The 18,142-nt window shown below is 37.9% G+C and overlaps 3 protein-coding genes and 1 non-coding gene across 4 annotated transcripts; all 4 read right to left on the bottom strand.

The window, feature by feature from the left end:
• Positions 1-58: 58 nt before the first annotated feature.
• On the bottom strand, positions 59-2,211 carry LOC103712925 (uncharacterized). The gene is made up of 4 exons (XM_089930773.1): positions 1,440-2,211; positions 1,093-1,366; positions 805-1,004; positions 59-539 (listed from the first exon to the last, which is right to left on the bottom strand). The coding sequence occupies exons 1-4, from the start codon at positions 1,778-1,780 to the stop codon at positions 254-256; spliced, it is 1,101 nt and encodes a 366-aa protein (XP_089786899.1). The 5' UTR covers positions 1,781-2,211; the 3' UTR covers positions 59-253.
• Positions 2,212-3,182: 971 nt separating this feature from the next.
• LOC103712892 (endonuclease 2-like) lies at positions 3,183-7,857 on the bottom strand. The gene is made up of 8 exons (XM_008799588.5): positions 7,499-7,857; positions 7,172-7,340; positions 5,923-6,024; positions 5,700-5,839; positions 5,470-5,562; positions 3,897-3,964; positions 3,552-3,625; positions 3,183-3,468 (listed from the first exon to the last, which is right to left on the bottom strand). Exons 1-8 carry the CDS (start codon positions 7,607-7,609, stop codon positions 3,344-3,346), a joined length of 882 nt encoding a protein of 293 aa, XP_008797810.4. The 5' UTR covers positions 7,610-7,857; the 3' UTR covers positions 3,183-3,343.
• A 2,243-nt stretch (positions 7,858-10,100) lies between these two features.
• Positions 10,101-14,299, bottom strand: LOC103712891 (endonuclease 2-like). Its single transcript, XM_008799587.6, has 8 exons — positions 14,101-14,299; positions 13,840-14,011; positions 11,698-11,799; positions 11,469-11,608; positions 11,285-11,377; positions 10,736-10,803; positions 10,521-10,594; positions 10,101-10,444 (listed from the first exon to the last, which is right to left on the bottom strand). Exons 1-8 carry the CDS (start codon positions 14,221-14,223, stop codon positions 10,314-10,316), a joined length of 903 nt encoding a protein of 300 aa, XP_008797809.1. The 5' UTR covers positions 14,224-14,299; the 3' UTR covers positions 10,101-10,313.
• Positions 14,300-15,130: 831 nt separating this feature from the next.
• Positions 15,131-15,292, bottom strand: LOC113463085 (U1 spliceosomal RNA). Its single transcript, XR_003386772.4, has one exon. It is a non-coding gene; the product is annotated as a U1 spliceosomal RNA (small nuclear RNA).
• Positions 15,293-18,142: the final 2,850 nt, after the last annotated feature.

The raw sequence follows: 18,142 nt of genomic DNA, 5'->3' as shown, positions 1-18,142 counted from the left end.
AGGAGTGCACCAATTTGCTGCAGTCCAAGTGAGTGATTATGGCCTGAAGAAAAACTTTGAGACAAAAAAATTTATTCAGCTATAGATATTACAGATCTTTTTTTTTAAAAAAAATAAAAATTGGTGGAGATATCACAGCTGAAAAAGATGCTGCAGGAGATGTAAGATTACTCCAAACATATATAAAAGGCTGGTGGACATTAAATTATGTCCAAAAATAGTTCTTAGAAAAAACAGAATATACTCAAATAGTTTAAGTTCTATAAGGTAAATATTTTATTTCCTCTTTGAGTTCTATCCCAAACATTTGATCGACTCTCTCTTTGACATGGTTAATCAGTGCAAGCATATCTGCCGAAGTGGACCCATTGAAGTTGATGAAGAAATTGGCATGAACCTTGGAAACCTTGGCACCACCTATCTCAAGCCCTTTGAGCCCAGCAAACTCGATTAGCTCTCCCGCCGATATTCCCATTCCCAGGGGATTCCGAAACACGGACCCGGCGCTGCGCTCTCCAATTGGTTGGCTCTTCCTCCGCCTGCATTTTTTCATACAGCTTACGATTCCACCGAAAACGAAAAACGAAGAGCAACGACAATAAGTTGCAAATAAATCAGAAAAATTAGCTGAATAATTGATCTATGAATTATTTATATACGATGCATAAGACCGATAATTTCATTTAATTAGTTAATAAATCTAACGTCTGCTCGGATCGATCCAATACAATTCGTGCATCCCTACTCAAAAGTGCAGCTCTAGGAGGAGACTAACCAGAAATAAATGGATGGATTCAACCTCACCTCTCCAAGAAGGCCCTCTGCCGCTCCCTCGTTCTCTCGGCCGGCACCAACCGGAACGTGACCGCCGCAATGGCGGCCAAGTCCTTCATCCGTTGGAAGGTCGAGCACCGATATCCGAAGGCCATGTCGCTCCTCCTCAGCACCCTGAAGTCTCCATCCACGGTGACCATCTCCACGCTATCAATCACATCTCCAGTCTCCTGCCGCAAATTACACAACCGCTGAGATCAGATGGACAGAAAGAAAGCCGAACACGATAAAGAAACCAAGGCAGATTAATGAATTCACCTGCCCACCAGCTCCGGCATTCATGAAGACAGCCCCGCCGACCGTCCCCGGGATGCCGCCGGCGAACTCGAGGCCCGAGAACCCCGCGATGGAGCAGCGCACTCCGAGGCGGTTGAATGGGTATCCGCTGCCAACCCGATAGACGCCGGGCTCGACCACTTGGAATTGGTCGAGGCGGTTGAGCAAGACAAAGCCGTCGAAGCCGCGGTCGTCGAAGAGGCAATTGGAGCCCTTGCCGAGGATCAACAGGGGAATGGACCTCGCCCGGCAGTAGCTGCAAAAAAAAAAAATAGCGTGAGTTACGCGGCCGACGAGCGTATGGTGTTTGGTCCGAAGGTGGTACCGACCGGATGGCGGCGACGAGCTGGGAGGGCCGGGAGACTTGGAGGAAGTAGCTGCAAGGGCCGCCGATGCCCCAGCTGCCGAGCTCCTTGAGATGCTTTTGGTTTCGAAGGATGCATTGCTCGACGAGCGATTGCTCTCGTCGGTCATCTAGCGAAGGTATGGAGGTCAGGGAGAGCTCTTCTTTGATGGATAGAGCATTTGAGGTGTTTGAGGGGAGGAGGAGTTGGTGTTGGGGGAAGAGGAGAGAGGAGCTTTTAGCTCTCAAAGAGCCATTTGGGTTGGCTTGAGTGGGGGAAGAAATGAGGGGAGACGAGGGGATAGAAAACAACGCCATGCTTCTCATTCTCCTCTCCCCTCTCGCTTCTTTCTTCTTTCTTGGGCTCTTAAGCCTCAGGCCATAGGAACCATTCCATCTATTTCTAGTTAGTTCTCTATTTTTTTTTTTTTTTCATTCTGAAATGGAGAGTCTCTGAAGCCATAGATCAAACACGGAGGCCGCGCAGTGCAAAATACTGCGGATGGTTGCATTCATCTCTTTCTCGTGGCATCAAACCTTTAATAATAGCTGTTTGTATCAGTCCTTGAGATCTCTTGCGGCATGGTTCATGTGGAACTCTACCTCTCTTCGGGTGCCAATCTGAGCACGTTGGGGTGGAAGCAAGGGTCTACTTTTGCTTCAGCGACGTCGACAAACACATTTATATACGTGCTCGGACGGGCTCCTGATTGCTTTTTGGGTGCTTGCAGGTTGACAGGATGGTGAGGCCTCCCAATCTAAAGGGAACAGAGATAGGATTAGAATTTACTGGTGACAGGATTTAAATCATGGAATTGTATTCTAAAATTTGTAGGTTAGACCGAGATAGGTAACATTTTTTTTGTTTCTTTTTAGTTTTTTTCTTAAAAAAGAGAGGAGAAAACGAATGAAATACATGAGGGACGAACGGTAGGAGGGAAGCAGAGAGGCCACGGCCTCTCTGAATACTGATGCATGAATGGTGGAAGATATTTGTTTTTGACCCTTACTATTTGATGGGTTGTACTTTGGGGATGCTGAAAGTTATTTAGCATGTACTTGGATACATAAATTATAGATATTTTAAACCACACCCCCCTACCTTTCTTCATTTTTATTTTTTGTTTTTTGGAGGAAAAACCAGATTTCAAGGCAGATGTATTATAGTCTCCAAGTAGAATCGCAAAGCTTAAATTCAGGAGTTTATTGTCATTTCCCTTCTAAGGAATAACGTAATATAATAAAGTAGAAAGGTAATGAAAGAAAGTCGAGCATTGGTTTTAAAAGCAATAGATCCTCGGATGCAGGGTTCCTAGAATAGAACCCAAGAAACACACAAACTACAATAAAAAAACAGAATCAAAGGTCGTCTAATGGGTGTTCTAACAGGTTTAGGAAGCTGAAGAGAAGGATATCTTGGTTTTGGGGCCTCACTCTTAGAATGCATTTAAAGATCACATCAGCATGCATTAAACATCCATTTGGATGAAACTCGAATTTGAATCCCATCTTGAACTTCCAACAGCTAGGAACCTATTGCTGACGAGAAATCCCAATAATTCTACCTATTGCTGATGAGAAATCCCAATAATTCTAGGAAACTACTTGTCCCAACAATTAAATTGCTTCTTGTTCATATGTTACTTGCTGCTAGTCATCTTGTAGCATATATTATTCAAGTATTTTTCATATGAATGACCGGAAAATGATTCTACCTATAAAAATGAGATTTGGTAAGTACATTATTCTCTGGTACTATGATAGAAGATTTAAATCCATGTTAGATCCACACATACAAGAATTTAGCAGGCAGCTTATGCTTGTTCAACAAGAATTATGAGTTATTACAATTGTAGTTTCTAATATGCTCCATCAAACAGCTCGGGGCTTCTAGTGGCTTTGTATCATATCATCAACACTCCCATCAAAAATTCGGTTGAGAATCAAAGCTAATCTGACACCAGCTTGGGCAATCCTCTCCACCACAATTGGTAATCGGGAAAAGAAATAATCATCTGCACTCCACAACTTTGTATTATAATTTAAAAAAAGGGTCCAAAACACTAAAAACAACAAGAAGTAAATTATGATGACTCACCTTCTAATGTTGAATCCTGTTCAACATCCTTATATGCATAACGACAGGCAAAGTGATTGCTCTCTATGGCATAACTGCAGTGTTGGTTAAATCAATTTTTAAATAGGTAGCTAAGAAACTCAATCAATATAAATCAGCATAAAACATAATGGGATAATAGGCATGCTGCTCTTTAAATGATAGAAAAAACTTTTATTTATTAGACATAATTTTTAATCTTTAATTTACTTTTATTCGGTGAAAGATTTTGATTGAAGGAATGATAATAATAAAGAAATAATGAGCAAATAATTTGTTGATGTGTAAAATAAATAATGGAGACATATCAATTGGTTATATGCTTACTCATTGGCACAAGTCTTATATTTATTACGACAACTCTCCCAGTGGTCGACTTCATCAGACCATCCATTCTGCAATGAAAGATACATGGTAGAAGATCACTTTTGAACTCAAAAAAGAAAAGGAAGCAATATTAAATAAGATTGCTGTTGTTTTGCATAGGTTTAGTCAGTAATTTGGGACCAGAATTTTTATATCACTCCACTTTCATCTAGGTCTAGAAACATTAAATAAAAGAAATCATACAGAATAAGTTAACTAGAAAATGTGCCTTTCACTTTTTTTAATAATATATAGCTCTCTCTCTCTCTCTCTCTCTCTCTCTCTCTCTCTCTCTCTCTCTCTCTCTTGTAGCTATAGTATATGGCCTGCAAAGGTGGATACAACCCTATAAACACCTTTGTCATTATCAACTGAGTCCAATTTTCTTTGACAAAATAAAAACCAAGTGCAGAATGACTTTCGCATGGATATTAGTATGGGAAGTAATACTTTCTACAGCCTTGTATCATTGAAGCCGCTGCTGGCTGCATATTGTTTGCACTTTGCATAGTAAAGAAATGATTATGTCCTAGTTTTTTTTTTGTTTTGTTTTATTTTGAGGAAAATCAAGGAATGAAAGAAACATACATATGTTTCGAGAAAAAAGGGAGATAAATATATGTGTACAACACTAAGTAAGAGGTTAGGTATCTTTATGTGTAGCACAAACGAGAAAAGAAGCAAGAATAGGGGGAATAAAAATAACAACCATCCAGACTGTTATGAATTACTTCTTAACATAGAAGTTGGCACAGAGTTGAATCCTATTTCGGACTTATAGATGCTCATTCTACAGAAAGAAAACTAATAGATGCTAATTGATCTCAAATATCCAATTTAAATATAGAGACACCACGGTAGGGTATTCTCCAAAAGCCTGCTCATCCACTAATCTACTTACCAGAATCAGAGCCAGCTTCCTAGAAAGGGCGTCCACTGCTACTGGCAGATCAGCTCCTTTTGGCCTACTATATAGCAAGCTGTCCACCTAAACCCCCTCTGACATCTCTCGACTTCTAATCTGTTTTAGTTTCTTTCGTCATTCCGTTTCTTCCCATTTCCCTTTTGTAACATATTCTATTCTATTAATTCAACAAATTTTAGGGGAATGCCTCCTCCCTCACATTGAAAAATGTTTGTACTTCAATTGGTGCATTTATCTCCTATCCCCATGTAGCATGAACTACTAATATGATCAAGGACCTCGTGAAGCAGAAGCTAGAGGTCGGGCAATTCGATAAGATATTAAAAAAAAAAAACAGTGTGCTTGTTAAATACTATTTTGAAATGGATGCATTAAAAGAAAGAGTAAGGTTTTTGTTTTGAGAAAGAATTGAATGTTTAATAAATGATGATTTACATATTGCAAATTCACGCTGAACAATTTTTTAGCCTTCAACAGCAGTGCATTTGTTTTATCTATATATTTGCATGTGGTAGTAAGAAAAAGAAATCAAACATTATAATGCAGGCTAGAAAATTAAAAGCTAAATGTACATCAAATAAAAAAAAGGCCAAGCAGGAATAAACTTACCGTGATATTCCTCTGGATGGCTTCTAACATGGAATCGATGTTATCATCATAAAAATCACTCATTGCAGTATCTATAATGTTCGTATCCCATACCTAGTAATGTATCAAAGCCTAAATGTTAACTATATACTCAAGGGCGATAGTTAAAAAACTTTTAGCTCAGAATGTTGTCGGATATCCTAATAAATCGAAAATATACTAAACATAAATGGAGAGGGAAGATACTTAACATGATGAAGGTTGGTCTTCCTTCTATACCAATGGACGATTATGGTATTACCACCTTCATCAGCCTTCAATCCTACGTGTAGAGGTTGATGTACATCTCCCACAAAATGTGCGAGAAACATCAAGCTTTCTGTCAGATTATCTAATTACATATATGATATAAAAGAAATTATTAGAAATAAAGGCTAAGAAAATAGAAAGTAAAAACTAAGTCAATGTTCTCACATCTATTTGAAGAGTCCCCATAGCTTCGGAGTTGTTCAGTGTAATTGTTGATTGCTCCAACCACACACATACCTTCCTCACCTCTGTCATTGAAACAATCCCCTACATAAAAATTAATTCTTTAATTGTTTTCAGCAAAATAAACATTTAAATAGCTCATGACTCATGAGGTTTTCTTGAATATTATGTGAGTGGATAGGAGAAAGGAGCCTTGTTTCTTTGTCTATAGTTGAAAACTGCAAACTTAGTTGTAGTTGTTCGCGCGGAAAAAGATATAGTTAACCTATAACTGGGATATAGTAAATTTATCACCCCCAAAAAAATAAACTACTTACATCTTTAACAATAGTATCATGTTATCATATTTTGTTACATTTATAAGAGAAATACAAAATATTGATATATAATATTTTTTGATATTACAATAATTAGATATATTATTATGATCATAAATATATATATATTTACAATATAATCATATTATATTGTTTTGCCTACAGTTCTGATTATAAGTTTGAGGCCTTTTGTATGGTCGAACTATAGCTTGCAGCCTGAAGTTCAAATCACAGATAAACAAACATCTCTTAAAGAAATAAGAAAGAGGTCTTCCTAGATCTAGATATCGAAATATGTTACGTGTTTCTTTCAGTAAAATTATTCTTTTCTTCTTTACCAAAAGATACAAAACGATTTCTTTGTCTTCCTTCTGAAAGAATAAACAACCTCACCCACTAATTCACGCAGGAAATTGTTCGTAGAAATATATAATAGGGGAAATTAATTCCCCACCCTCCGGATGACTCGGCTATAACAATATCCAGCAACTTGCCGCGTGCCAGAAAAAACCGACAAACTTGCGGCTGTATCCAAGGCAACGAAAAGAAGGGTGATCCAATCACGCGTGGGAGCGCTGTCCCGCACGGAACACCGAACACGGCAACAAAAATATCTCTGGGCATCCTCGACGCACAGCCAACAAGAGAAGGGGAAAGTGTGATCCCTTAGGCAAATGCGGATTGAAGGTTTTTTTTTTTCTTTAAAAGAAATATAAAGATAAGATTCTCATGTTTAGAAAAATAAAAAAAATATATGGGACATGAGAAAGTTCATGAAATTAAAATCCACCAAAAAATCTCATGAATTTTTTTTTTAAAAAAAATCAAAATCACACTTGCTATCCAAATTTGATAGTAATATTTTCATAAAAATGGAAGAGGACCAAATGAATTCGGCAAAGAGGAGAGCATACTCGAGTACTTGTAAGTGCAATTAGGGGTATCGACGTAGTGGAGAGGGCTCGACCACCGATAATGGAACCGGATCTCGTCGGCCCATGCGCACACCGACGCCAGGTCCCCTTCCGCCGACTTTGGAAGAAGATCCAATACTGCCTTCGAAGTTTTCTCTGCGAAATATTTCTATCCCAATTGGAACAACAAAAAATCCAGCTATGAGATTTTTTTTTTCCTTTTGTTGCTAAAAGGAGGAAGCGAGACACTTCCCCCATGCTCCGATCCCTTTGAGAAATCTAATACAAGAAACCAGCAACGAATTGAAGAAATTAAAGAAGGCTTACCTCTGCTATTTTACAGACCATGAAATGGCCATCCTTGCCCCAGGCGTCAGCCCATGGAGCTGCAGCCATTACAGAGAGAAGAAAGACATGGAGGAAGACCAACAGACCCATCTCCTCTCTTTCTTTCTTCTCTTGCCTCTGCTCTTTTGTGCTGTGTCCTCTCTTGTTACTGCTGTTCCGTCATATTTACGGGTCTGGTGTATTGGGGACGCCTATCAATGTGTACCAAGGGACCTTTTGCCTTCTTGGAGAAGAGATTATTTGTGTCCGAGCTACCAGGCTGCAGCATAGCTCAATATATGTGGAGAATTTTTTCAGGCCGGGTCTTTTTCCGATGAAATTATTGCCGTTTGCCCCACAAGGAAATGGAGAAGGTCCCCCAGAAGAGCTGATATAGAAAAACGGGTTCTTACGTGGCTCGTTTAGTCCGCGGAAAATTTTTTTTCTTTTAAAAAATATAATTTTTAAAAAATAGATTTATAGAAAGAAATTGTCTGAAAAATATTTTTGGCATGTTTGATTGATCATAAGAAAGTGATAGATTTTCAGATTTCTTATGTTTGATTGACCATCCATTTTTCTGGAAAAGTTATATATAATTTCTATTATACCCTTAATTAAAATTAGATCTTTAATGCCTTTTAATGTTGAAGGATTTTTTTGGAAAAAAAAATAAAAATGAAATAATTTCCGGCTCACAGAAAAGTAATTTTGCCATATTTCTCGTGGGAAATACTTTTCCATAAAATGTAGGAATCATATTTTCATAGAAATACAACTTTTCCATCTTTCTTCTTTGAAAACTCCAACTAAATAAGAGGCACTCATTATTTTTCTGTTGACCACGCCTTCCTCTCTTTTTTTTCCGCGAACCAAACAAGGCATCTGTTTCTTCATATATGAACCCTAATAATTTTATATGATTGTGATGCATTTGGAGTTGATGAAACATTGAATGGGCATTCTTTTATTTTTATTTTTATTTTTTTTGAAAGCAATAAGGAGGAAGTAAAACACTTCCCCCAATTTATTACATCAAAAAAAAACTGCACAAGGACTTTTTTTTAAAAAAGGAAATTATCCAGTGGAAATGTGGGGATTGGTGGATCTTTATCTGTTCATAAATAGAAGAACAAAATGGCACAAGATATACCAACCCAAGCGCAAAAATTAAAAAATAATTAAAAAAAAGACCAAGTCATTATATCTTTCCAGGGGAAATTGGAATAAAAAATTCTCGACTCAGCAAAGTAGGCTCGATCTAATCTCTTTAAGATGCAACCATGGTGAGGTATATTCTTAAGTGGTCCAAATTAAAGTATCTTAACGAGGGTAGGTCAAGAGTCCAGTCATGACATTAGTTATGACATAAGTTTATGATGCTATTGACTTCAGCCCCGTGTAGTTTGATAAAAACGAGATATGAAATTTTCTTTAAGAGGGTGTGTTAAGGGTCTTGGTGACGTGAGAAGGGAGCAATTTGAGTTGAAGATAAGTTTTTTTAAGGGTAAAAGTAATTCAGGAATTCTGGTGTATAAGAATGCTGGAAGTGGAAAAGCTAGGATTTATGCGGATATTCCTGAGTTGTGCTTCATATGTTATTAAATTCAGACACCAACCTTCATCTAGAAATAAATTCAGACACCAACCTTCATCTAGAAAACTTTTGATAATGTTTGTGACGTTCAAGCCTGTTCAACCTTTAATTCTTGGCTGTGGAAGCAACTATTCTATAATCCTTATAGAAAGACGTGAGGAGTCCACCATTCCTACATGGATCCCATTGCTACTACGATCTCCCGTAAGGAGGAAAAATTTATGACATGAACGAGGCCCAGTGCTGAAATTGACTGGAAATTGGAATATTTAATTAGTTAAGGCTCTGGAACCATTGCAAGAATGCATCCTCCCCTATCTTAAAGGGAAGTTCTAGCTTAACCAAATACAGTTTCGGTGCTGCCATTCAACTTTTCTCTCATGTCAGAATTTTCTAATAAGTTATGAAGAAGCACTCTCTGGATCTCATAACTCATAAGCTCGATCTTTGAACTTGTTGGTTTTTTGCTCAGGCTATTGAATTACAAGTCAAGCAACTTGAAAGCCTTATGATTTATTGCTATGCTTGGCGTGGTTGATGCGGCTAAAGAACAATCTACCTCAATGAAGTGTTACTTTTCGCTGATATATCGTGCTAGTGCCATTTATGGACCAATTTCATATCAAGAAATCTAGGTTTTGTTGGAGAATTTGTTACGTAGAATTTCATCGCATCTTATTTTGTTATTTTAGTTGTTTATTTCATGACCTCTTGATTGAGAAGTCACAAGGCAAGCTGTAGAAAAGGGGTTCTCCTGCATTCTTTCATCTAAGTAAACTGAACAGGTAGTGAACTTCTGAGATCTGGCCCTGTTTCTTAATCCACATGGTTATAACTTGCATTATTGCTGTAATTATAACATGGAAAGCATGACAGACCTCGCTGTCATCACCTTTTCATTCAGCTTCTTCCTAAGTTTGGATTTCTTGGTGTAATAAGTTTTAATTGCGAAACAACTTGAAACAAGATTTGCATCTTTTCATGAACCTCGGTAGTCTTGATAGCTTTAAAGAGTCAATGGAAAATATATTTGATTCAAGCAAATCTTAGGAAGAAAATATAGTTTTAATTGTTACAGAAGAGTCATTTGCACATCAGTGTTCATCCAAATAGAAACTTAATTAGGTCTATCTTACAACAATTTACAGAACAGTCATTTGTACATCAGTGTTCATCGAAATAGAAACTTAATTAGGTCCATCTTTTTGACTTTGTGAGTCAGTCCACGGATTTCAGGTCTTCTCCTTCAATTTTTTTACTGAAAATTCGGTTGAGCAATGCAGCTAATCTCACACCACCTTGTGCTATTCTCTTTTCCACCACAGGAAGCCGAGAAAAGAAATAATCATCTGCAACACATACATTAGTAACATTGAGAACTAATCAACATGCAATACTGATTCAAATTGAAACACAATTATCTACCTTCTAAAGTGGAACCTTCATCAACCTCCTTGTATGCATAATCACAGGCAAGGCGAATGCTTTCAGAGGCATACCTGAAAGAAATTTTCTCTTTAGTCTCCAAACAATATCAAAGAGCAGCTAATTTGGCCTGATTTGCTTTCAAATGCTAAGGAGAAATATTCTCATACAACAATATGGCTTAGAAAGAAAGATTACTCAATCTTAAATCTTACTTGTCTGCACAAGTGACCGAATCTCCATGACAGGCCTTCCACTGGCTAACTTCATCTGACCATCCATCCTAATTAAAATAGAGAAAGATAAATAATCATTCTGAAAAAAATCACTTTTATAAGGTCTTAAAGGAGTATATGTGCAGAGGATAGAGTCTTGCACCATTTTTCACTTGAACTAGTAAATGAGGCTTCAACAATGTCAAGCTTACATTACATGCATGGAATAATTACATGGCTGGTCTGCTTTGTAAAGTAACGATGGATGTATCTTAACTTTCTCTTGGAAGGCAATATACCTAATTTCTTTTTTTCTTTAGGGTAGACTCGGCATTGGCCTTCACTCTTCCGGATTACATACATATCATGGCCAATTCGTCCATATTTAACTATGAGAAAGTTGAGTTTTCTTCAATACTATTTGCAAATGTTATTAATCCAATAATAGTCTCGACATTATTTGCATTTATCTAACAAAGCAGAATGAGATTAATCAATTCTAACGCTTGCAGCAATTAACGGGCGAGCTGGCGAAAGCAAGAAACTTACAGTAATGTTCTTCTGAATGGATTCTATCATGACAACAAGATCCCTCTCGTAGAAGTCACGCATGGCGGTCTCTATCATATCCACATCCCACACCTTTAAATAAAACAACGTTCATGTCAATTTTTTATCAAGACAATAAACTAGAGAACTTGTTAGTACCGATGTTGTAGGAGAGTCACTTTACATGGTGAAGGTTGCTCTTCCTTCGATACCAACGGACAATTATAGTATTACCACCTTCATCGTCCTCGAAAGATACATGCATAGGTTGGTGTACATCTCCCATGAAGTGGGCAAGGAACATGATGCTCTCAGTCAAGTTATCTAGTTCGCGTGCAAAAATCACAAAAGACTGTAATTAGTAGATAAAGTCTCGGAGACACAAAAATCTGGGACCAAAATGGTGTTCTTACATCCGTTTGATGAATCTCCATAACTTAATAGTTGCGTAGTATAATTGTTGATCGCTCCAACTACACACATATTTAGCTCGTCTTTGGAATTGTGACAATCCCCTGAATCACAACAACAACAACAACAACAAATTTTCTCAGAAAAGAGAGGAAGAAATGAAATACAAAATTGTTGGAACTTGTGAAACTTATTGTGAGTCGTACGATGGCTTCAATTATCTTGTAGCTATTCATTTTAAGGTATTATCTTTTCTTTTCTCTTATCCTTTTTGAATCTTCCTATCGGAAAAAGGAAAAAAGAAAAAAATACCAGCATCATTCAGCTTCAAGTATTCCACATTAGTAGCTAATCTAGCCCTTATTCATCCAATGAAAGATTTCAATTAAATGAATATCCTGTTAAAGCAGACCTCTTTGAAACTTTAGAATAGAATAGCAGCTATATACATCTTGCCTAGTATTTAACTACATTTTTTCCTTAATTTTCTTTTCGCCAAAGTATCTAATAAAAAATGGATTATTTGATTATGTCACTAATCACAAGGTCAAAAATTGTTTATTATCTGTCTAGACTTTTTCAATCAAAAAATAACATGAAAAGAATTTAAAATTATTATTTCAATTTTTGTCCAATTTTTTTATCTAAAGTTTATATACGAGACTTGAGTTCGACTCTACCTTGCTTTAGTATTTCGCTGAGCTTACGCACACCCTAATGCCTAAAATATTTATGTATTTAGACTATTTATTGGTTATTATTTTGTACACTAGCTATTATATAAGTGGATGATGGCTAAATAACAACCGTTATTTCAATGCCCATGGTAATGTAGATATTTTATAAACTAGTAAAAGGCCTTTGAAACTGTTTATTGTCATGTCTGAGCTACTCTGAAGTCATGCTGCGAGAAGCTCCTGCATAGCTGAAGGTGCCCAAAATCTTCTTTTTTCCCCCTCTTGATGAAAAGTTCCAGAGCCCAACTTCGATACCCAAGAAATGCTCCATGTCACGCGGAGACGGTGCCGATCCAAAGAATTTTACCAACGCCGTTGACTTCAACCGACCAATCCGCTTTTGGTAGAAGTAATTTGTTTATTAATTTGTTTATTCTTTTATTTTTAATTTGTTTATTCTTTTATTTTTAATTTGTTCATTCATTTTTCAGATGATGAAAGGCTAATTCCCACCTACTATATTTACCCATCACACCCAATCTAGACCGGAATCCGGTGCCGGCACTTCTCGTCGAATCAGAGACTTGCTAATCAGGGATGAAGGAGGCCAGGTGTCGCTATTTGGAATCAAACCCCTACCTTCTTCCTTTTAAGGGCAAAAAGAGATAGAAGCAACGTAGCAATTTGATCCCCTCCATACTAAAATACCAAAAAAAAAAAAAGTTGGAAACGTTTCCATGCTCTTACGGACCTCATTCAAAAACAGCTAGTTGGATGATATTTTTTAGGTTTCTTAGTACTTTACAAGTACCTGAGATCTTTCGGACGAATAACCGATATGAGACTAGACATACGTTGACACGGATCCTCACATACTCCTCTTGTTTAAGTCTTGACATTCTCATCAAGCTAATGGTCCAAATCAATTCAAATCATCTAATTACAAGCACTATGATTGGCCCGTGGTCAGCCTCAATGAGCATGGGCTATAGGTCGAATTTATTCTAATACCATTTGTAACAACCCAAGGCCTCATTTAAAAGGGCTAGCCGAAAGGTATTTTTTGAGTTTTTTAGCTCTATATAAGTATCTAAAATCTCTCTGACAAATAATCAATATTGGACTAAACACATGCCCGCATGAATTCGCATCTTTCAAACTATGAAACTATATATTTTCTTGAATAGAAAGAAAGAAATCCGGAGCTATAGATGTGAAGTGCTAGAAGGTTAGCAGTAATGCCCAACTACCATATTTTCATGACATATCTCACTTGAATGGAAACGATAATTTGGTCAAGTGGAAAGCTAAAGAATAATTCAAAACTTTTTAAATAATTTGACGAATATCGTAACTATGGTTTATGTGCGCCTAATGATGTAATTGATGCTGGGTATAGCATCACTAATAAATCGACAAGGAGCAGCCCGGCATGCAGAAAGAGGCTACATGAGAGTTTGAGCTCACTTGAATACTTGAAGTTGCAGACTCCCGGGGTGTTGGCATAATGGAGTGGGCTGGCCCAGCGGTACCGGAATCGGACCTGGTCAGCCCATGAACACACCGATGCCAACTCCCCTTCCGCCGCTGGTGGAAGAAGATCCAACACTGCATCTGAAGCTCTCTTCGTGAGATATTGCTGAACAATTCCAAAATACTTCATTAGTCAGCAAACATAGCTAACATGAAACAGCAGATGCAACAGCAAGAAATAGGTCTGTATACTACCTCGGCAATCTTGCACACCATGTAATGTCCCTGCTTGCCCCATGCATCAGTGCATGGAGCCTTTGCCATCATAGAAAGAAGAAAGACATGGAGGAAGAATAACCAACTCATGCCCCCCTCCATCTTTCTTCTCTTGTCAATGCTTCTGCTTCTGTTTTTGTTTCATGACTTGTTCGTGCTGCGTCTATATTTATAATGGCAGGTCCGTGTGATTTGAAGAAAACGTCCACACTATGAAGTGTTTTTTAAAAAAAAGGCGCTTATGTTTGTTTGTTTCCTTGGTAAACCAACCTTCCTATCAGCATCATACAAGGAGTTGAGTGTCCACAGGGGGAAGAGAGCGAGTCAATGAGTTGATGACAACACGTGAAGAAAAGGTCATTCTCTTTTGCATAGTTCTTATTTTTTATCTTTTGGTAGATGCATAGTTCTATTTTTATGGATACATTGAGATAGATGTGAAACGTCATCACGTTTTAAATTTTTTAAAACTAAAGGATGGTTTTAATTTATAATTAACAAGCTAGATATATCTCTTGACACATCATCTCCACATTAGGTTGATAACTTAAAAAGCAAAACAATTATTGCCAATGGGTGAGAATCTTTCTTTTTTGCATTGTCCCTCTTTTTTTTCAGCATGATATCTCACATCCCAATCATACCGTATGTACTCCAGTTGAAGAACATGTTTGGCTGTCCAGGAATTTTTCTAAAACAAGAAAGCATATAAAAAGTATGATCTGTAAAATATATTTTAATGAAAAACAGAAAATTACTAATTTTCATAAAAGTCATTATTTAAATTTTATGACTTACCCATCTCGGTAAAAACAGATTTCATAGAAAATAATCAAATAAGTATTTTCATAAAATTTTATGATTTTAATTTTTAAAAATTTGTTTTTGGACACATGTGACATGGCTGCTTTAATGTCCACCTTTTTTTTTTTTTTTTTTTACATAGACACCATTTTATAAATACATATTGGATGAAATCTGTTAACAAAATATTCGCATTGAGGAATTGGCAGGGGCCGCGCGAACGCGTACCCCCGGCTACCACAAATTATGACGTCCACTCTCCCACTCGGGGAGATGGTAGGCCAGGGCTCCCACCAGGTGCAATGTGGGCCCCTGACCTAGGCCATGGGCCTTATTGATCGCCCATGGACCCCATCCAGGTAAGTGAATTTCACGGGGCCCGGGCGCCTCCATTTATAAATCTCCGGCCCTCTCCTTCATCTCGCGTACCCGATGTGGGACTAAACAAAATAATAGTCCGCTCCTCAACGACGCTCGAAGCTGGATGGTTGGCAGCCGGGGCCTATTCTTGTAACCGGACTCGCAGGAGTTGAAACAAAATAAGACAAGCCATTTATTCCCCCAACGCCAACGCCTGCTTTCTTTAATTTGATAGTTCTCAGGACCCTATCAAAGTAGATGGCGAGCCCTTATGCCCACAATTTTCAAATATTTCAGTTCGGTGTTTCACTTGATCATAACTAAAATCCAAACAGCGTGCATGTATGCTAATGCAGTCATATCGGATAAAGTTGCAGTAAAACAATTGGTATTGTAAGAATTTGTGCAGGCATATATTAGTTTTATATCGATTATTCATTGGGTAATTTTAGAAATTTATACAGAATCAAATAATCCAAATAATACTTTTTGGCTAGCCATTTTGGATGGGGTTCTGAATTGTTATATGTACATATCGAATTGAAATGAGCAATTAGAAAATAGATCATGATATCAAGTTTTATGAGAGTGCTGAATGCATTACATACACATGATTCGCACGGACTCATTGAAATAAAAGCCCGGCCACCCGCAGAACATGCACTCTTGCGATGATAAATTTATGACAACATTCAAATTAATAAAACGACAGATCATAAACTGATGATCATGGGTTTGATGGTCACCATGCATGTTGTGGTTAATAATACTAAGATGATTGGCTGAGTTGCCATACAATGTGCATATCGTTATACCATGTGCCGCATCTATAATCTAGTATCCATGGAAAAAGGAAGAACACTTGATTCAAAAACAATTGCAACTTTCTCGTTACAGAGAGAGTGCCCATACTGAAATGACATCTTGATGGCAAGAAAGAATACTCATCTATTGCAAACTCCATAAGCTGAAGATTGGTAATTCCGACACTCAACATATGGATCACTTTGCACGGCACCAACAACAGAACTCATGCAAGAATAAAGTATACACTCTTAAACCTCAATTGGGGATCCCAGGACGAATTGAGATGCTGAAAGAGTTGCTTGACCCGGACTAGAAGCTAGCTACGTTCATCACGGATTGGCTTCGTGTCAAAGTTAGCATGTCTATGCTTACATAAGACGGTAACAGCACTAACACATTGGCATATTCCTCCCTTCGGATCTCAAGCAATATAGTGCCTGAAAATATTAGGACTGGGTTCAATATTCTGCACCATTTTCCCAGGTCCGTTATCATAACGAGTGTGGGGAGAGATACGGCATGAACATTGTCGTGGTTCACATGTAAAGTCCATTTCTGTACCACTGGAGTCTGGGTGCGTGAATAGTTCAAGTACCTTTAGATCTCTTGTTTCTTAAGAATATAACCTTGTTTTCCCAACAGAAGGACAACAAGTTATGCCTTCTATCATGTCCAAAAACTACGGGCTTTGTCCATCCCAAATAATCGTAATATAATCCGATTGCTTGTTTATCGCAATCATCTAACTGATGGGGGAATCGATATGGTTGTGGATGGCTTGAATTAAAAAAGACTTGATAAAGACTCGCCTGCAAGTAGGTTGGGCACTTCCGGATGGGCATATCCTTTGGTATCTCAATGGTTCTTCGTGCCTGAAGAAGAGGTTTCTAATTGGAATATATCATCGTTTTTTTTTTTGTGTTGAAAACGGCAATCCGTATAAATTTAACATGAGTACATCCTGCCAAATCAGAAAAAAGTAATATATTATCATTTTCGTGGATGGAGATTGTGTCAAGTTAGATGCTGCATACCTCACATACCCACCTAGAACGAGAGCTCGACAGAATGTGAAAAATACGGATCGAATTTCCAAAGTTGGAGGCAGTTTGAGCTAGACCGTATCACCATCCATTAATTGGTTCCTCGCATGGTGCTTGATGCAATTTACTGCAACTAACGCTAATGTAGGCTGACTCGGGCCAACTCATACTCTAAGACTAGGAGAAATTATATTCTACACCACGTGCTGGTGCACCATGCTGATTGCAGTCATTGGTTTCTATAGCGGTTCATCGGGATGAGGACTTGATGAATGGGAACCATAGAAACAAGTGCCTGTGATTGGCATGATACACCCCATGTGGTGTAAGAATATAAAATATATTTATATCAAATCCAGTGTTAGTATCAGAAAAGGCTCTTAGGCATGATAGATGGCATGGAGATTAGTATGATAGACAAGACTGATGCTAGGGGAATAAAACACCAATCCCTTCATAACTCGTGGAATTTTCTTTCTTTCTTTTGACACTAAAACTGGATCCAAATTATTTTTATTTAATCATTAAAGCAAGTTTCAAGTTTTTAAATAATTTCTGAAACGTGCAAAATTTATTTAAGAAAATTGTGAGGATCTGTGCGGGCATGTATTTAGTCCCACATTGGTTATTCGCTGGGTAGATATTGGGTACTTATACAGGATCAAGGAACCCAAACAATAACTTCTGGCTAGCCATTTTGGGTGAGGTTCTGGGTTGTTACAAATGGTATCAGAGCGGACCCGGCCCATAACTTATGTGGACTAGGAGACACTGCAGCACGGATCCATTGGGGTTGACTATGGACCGATCGTGGTGTTTGTGATTAGATTTGAATGGATTTGAACCCTTAGCCTGACGAGGACGTCAGGGCTTGAACGGGGGGAGTATGTGAGGACCCGTGCGGGCGTGTGTTGAGTCCCACATCGGTTATTCGCTGGGTAGATCTTGGGTACTTATACAGGATCAAGGAACCCAAACAATAACTTCTGGCTAGCCATTTTGGGTGA

Source organism: Phoenix dactylifera, chromosome 5, assembly GCF_051530095.1.
Source record: "Phoenix dactylifera cultivar Ajwa chromosome 5, Ajwa_hap1_PhDact_Kaust_v1.1, whole genome shotgun sequence".
Taxonomy (NCBI): domain Eukaryota; kingdom Viridiplantae; phylum Streptophyta; class Magnoliopsida; order Arecales; family Arecaceae; genus Phoenix; species Phoenix dactylifera.
The sequence above is the reverse complement of the archived record's forward strand: the minus strand, read 5'-3'. Positions and strand labels throughout refer to the sequence as shown.

Coding starts and splice junctions, on each gene's coding strand:
- LOC103712892 (XM_008799588.5), bottom strand. CDS start 7,609: ATGGGTCTGTTGGTCTTCCTCCATGTCTTTCTTCTCTCTGTAATGGCT. Junction 5,840..5,922: donor TGGGGACTCTTCAAATAGAT/GTGAGAACATTG, acceptor ATATGTAATTAG/ATAATCTGACAGAAAGCTTG. Junction 5,563..5,699: donor GGAAGACCAACCTTCATCAT/GTTAAGTATCTT, acceptor ATACATTACTAG/GTATGGGATACGAACATTAT.
- LOC103712891 (XM_008799587.6), bottom strand. CDS start 14,223: ATGGAGGGGGGCATGAGTTGGTTATTCTTCCTCCATGTCTTTCTTCTT. Junction 11,378..11,468: donor GGAAGAGCAACCTTCACCAT/GTAAAGTGACTC, acceptor TTTTATTTAAAG/GTGTGGGATGTGGATATGAT. Junction 10,595..10,735: donor TCGGTCACTTGTGCAGACAA/GTAAGATTTAAG, acceptor AATTTCTTTCAG/GTATGCCTCTGAAAGCATTC.
- LOC103712925 (XM_089930773.1), bottom strand. CDS start 1,780: ATGAGAAGCATGGCGTTGTTTTCTATCCCCTCGTCTCCCCTCATTTCT. Junction 1,367..1,439: donor CAGCTCGTCGCCGCCATCCG/GTCGGTACCACC, acceptor TTTTTTTTGCAG/CTACTGCCGGGCGAGGTCCA. Junction 1,005..1,092: donor ATGCCGGAGCTGGTGGGCAG/GTGAATTCATTA, acceptor AATTTGCGGCAG/GAGACTGGAGATGTGATTGA.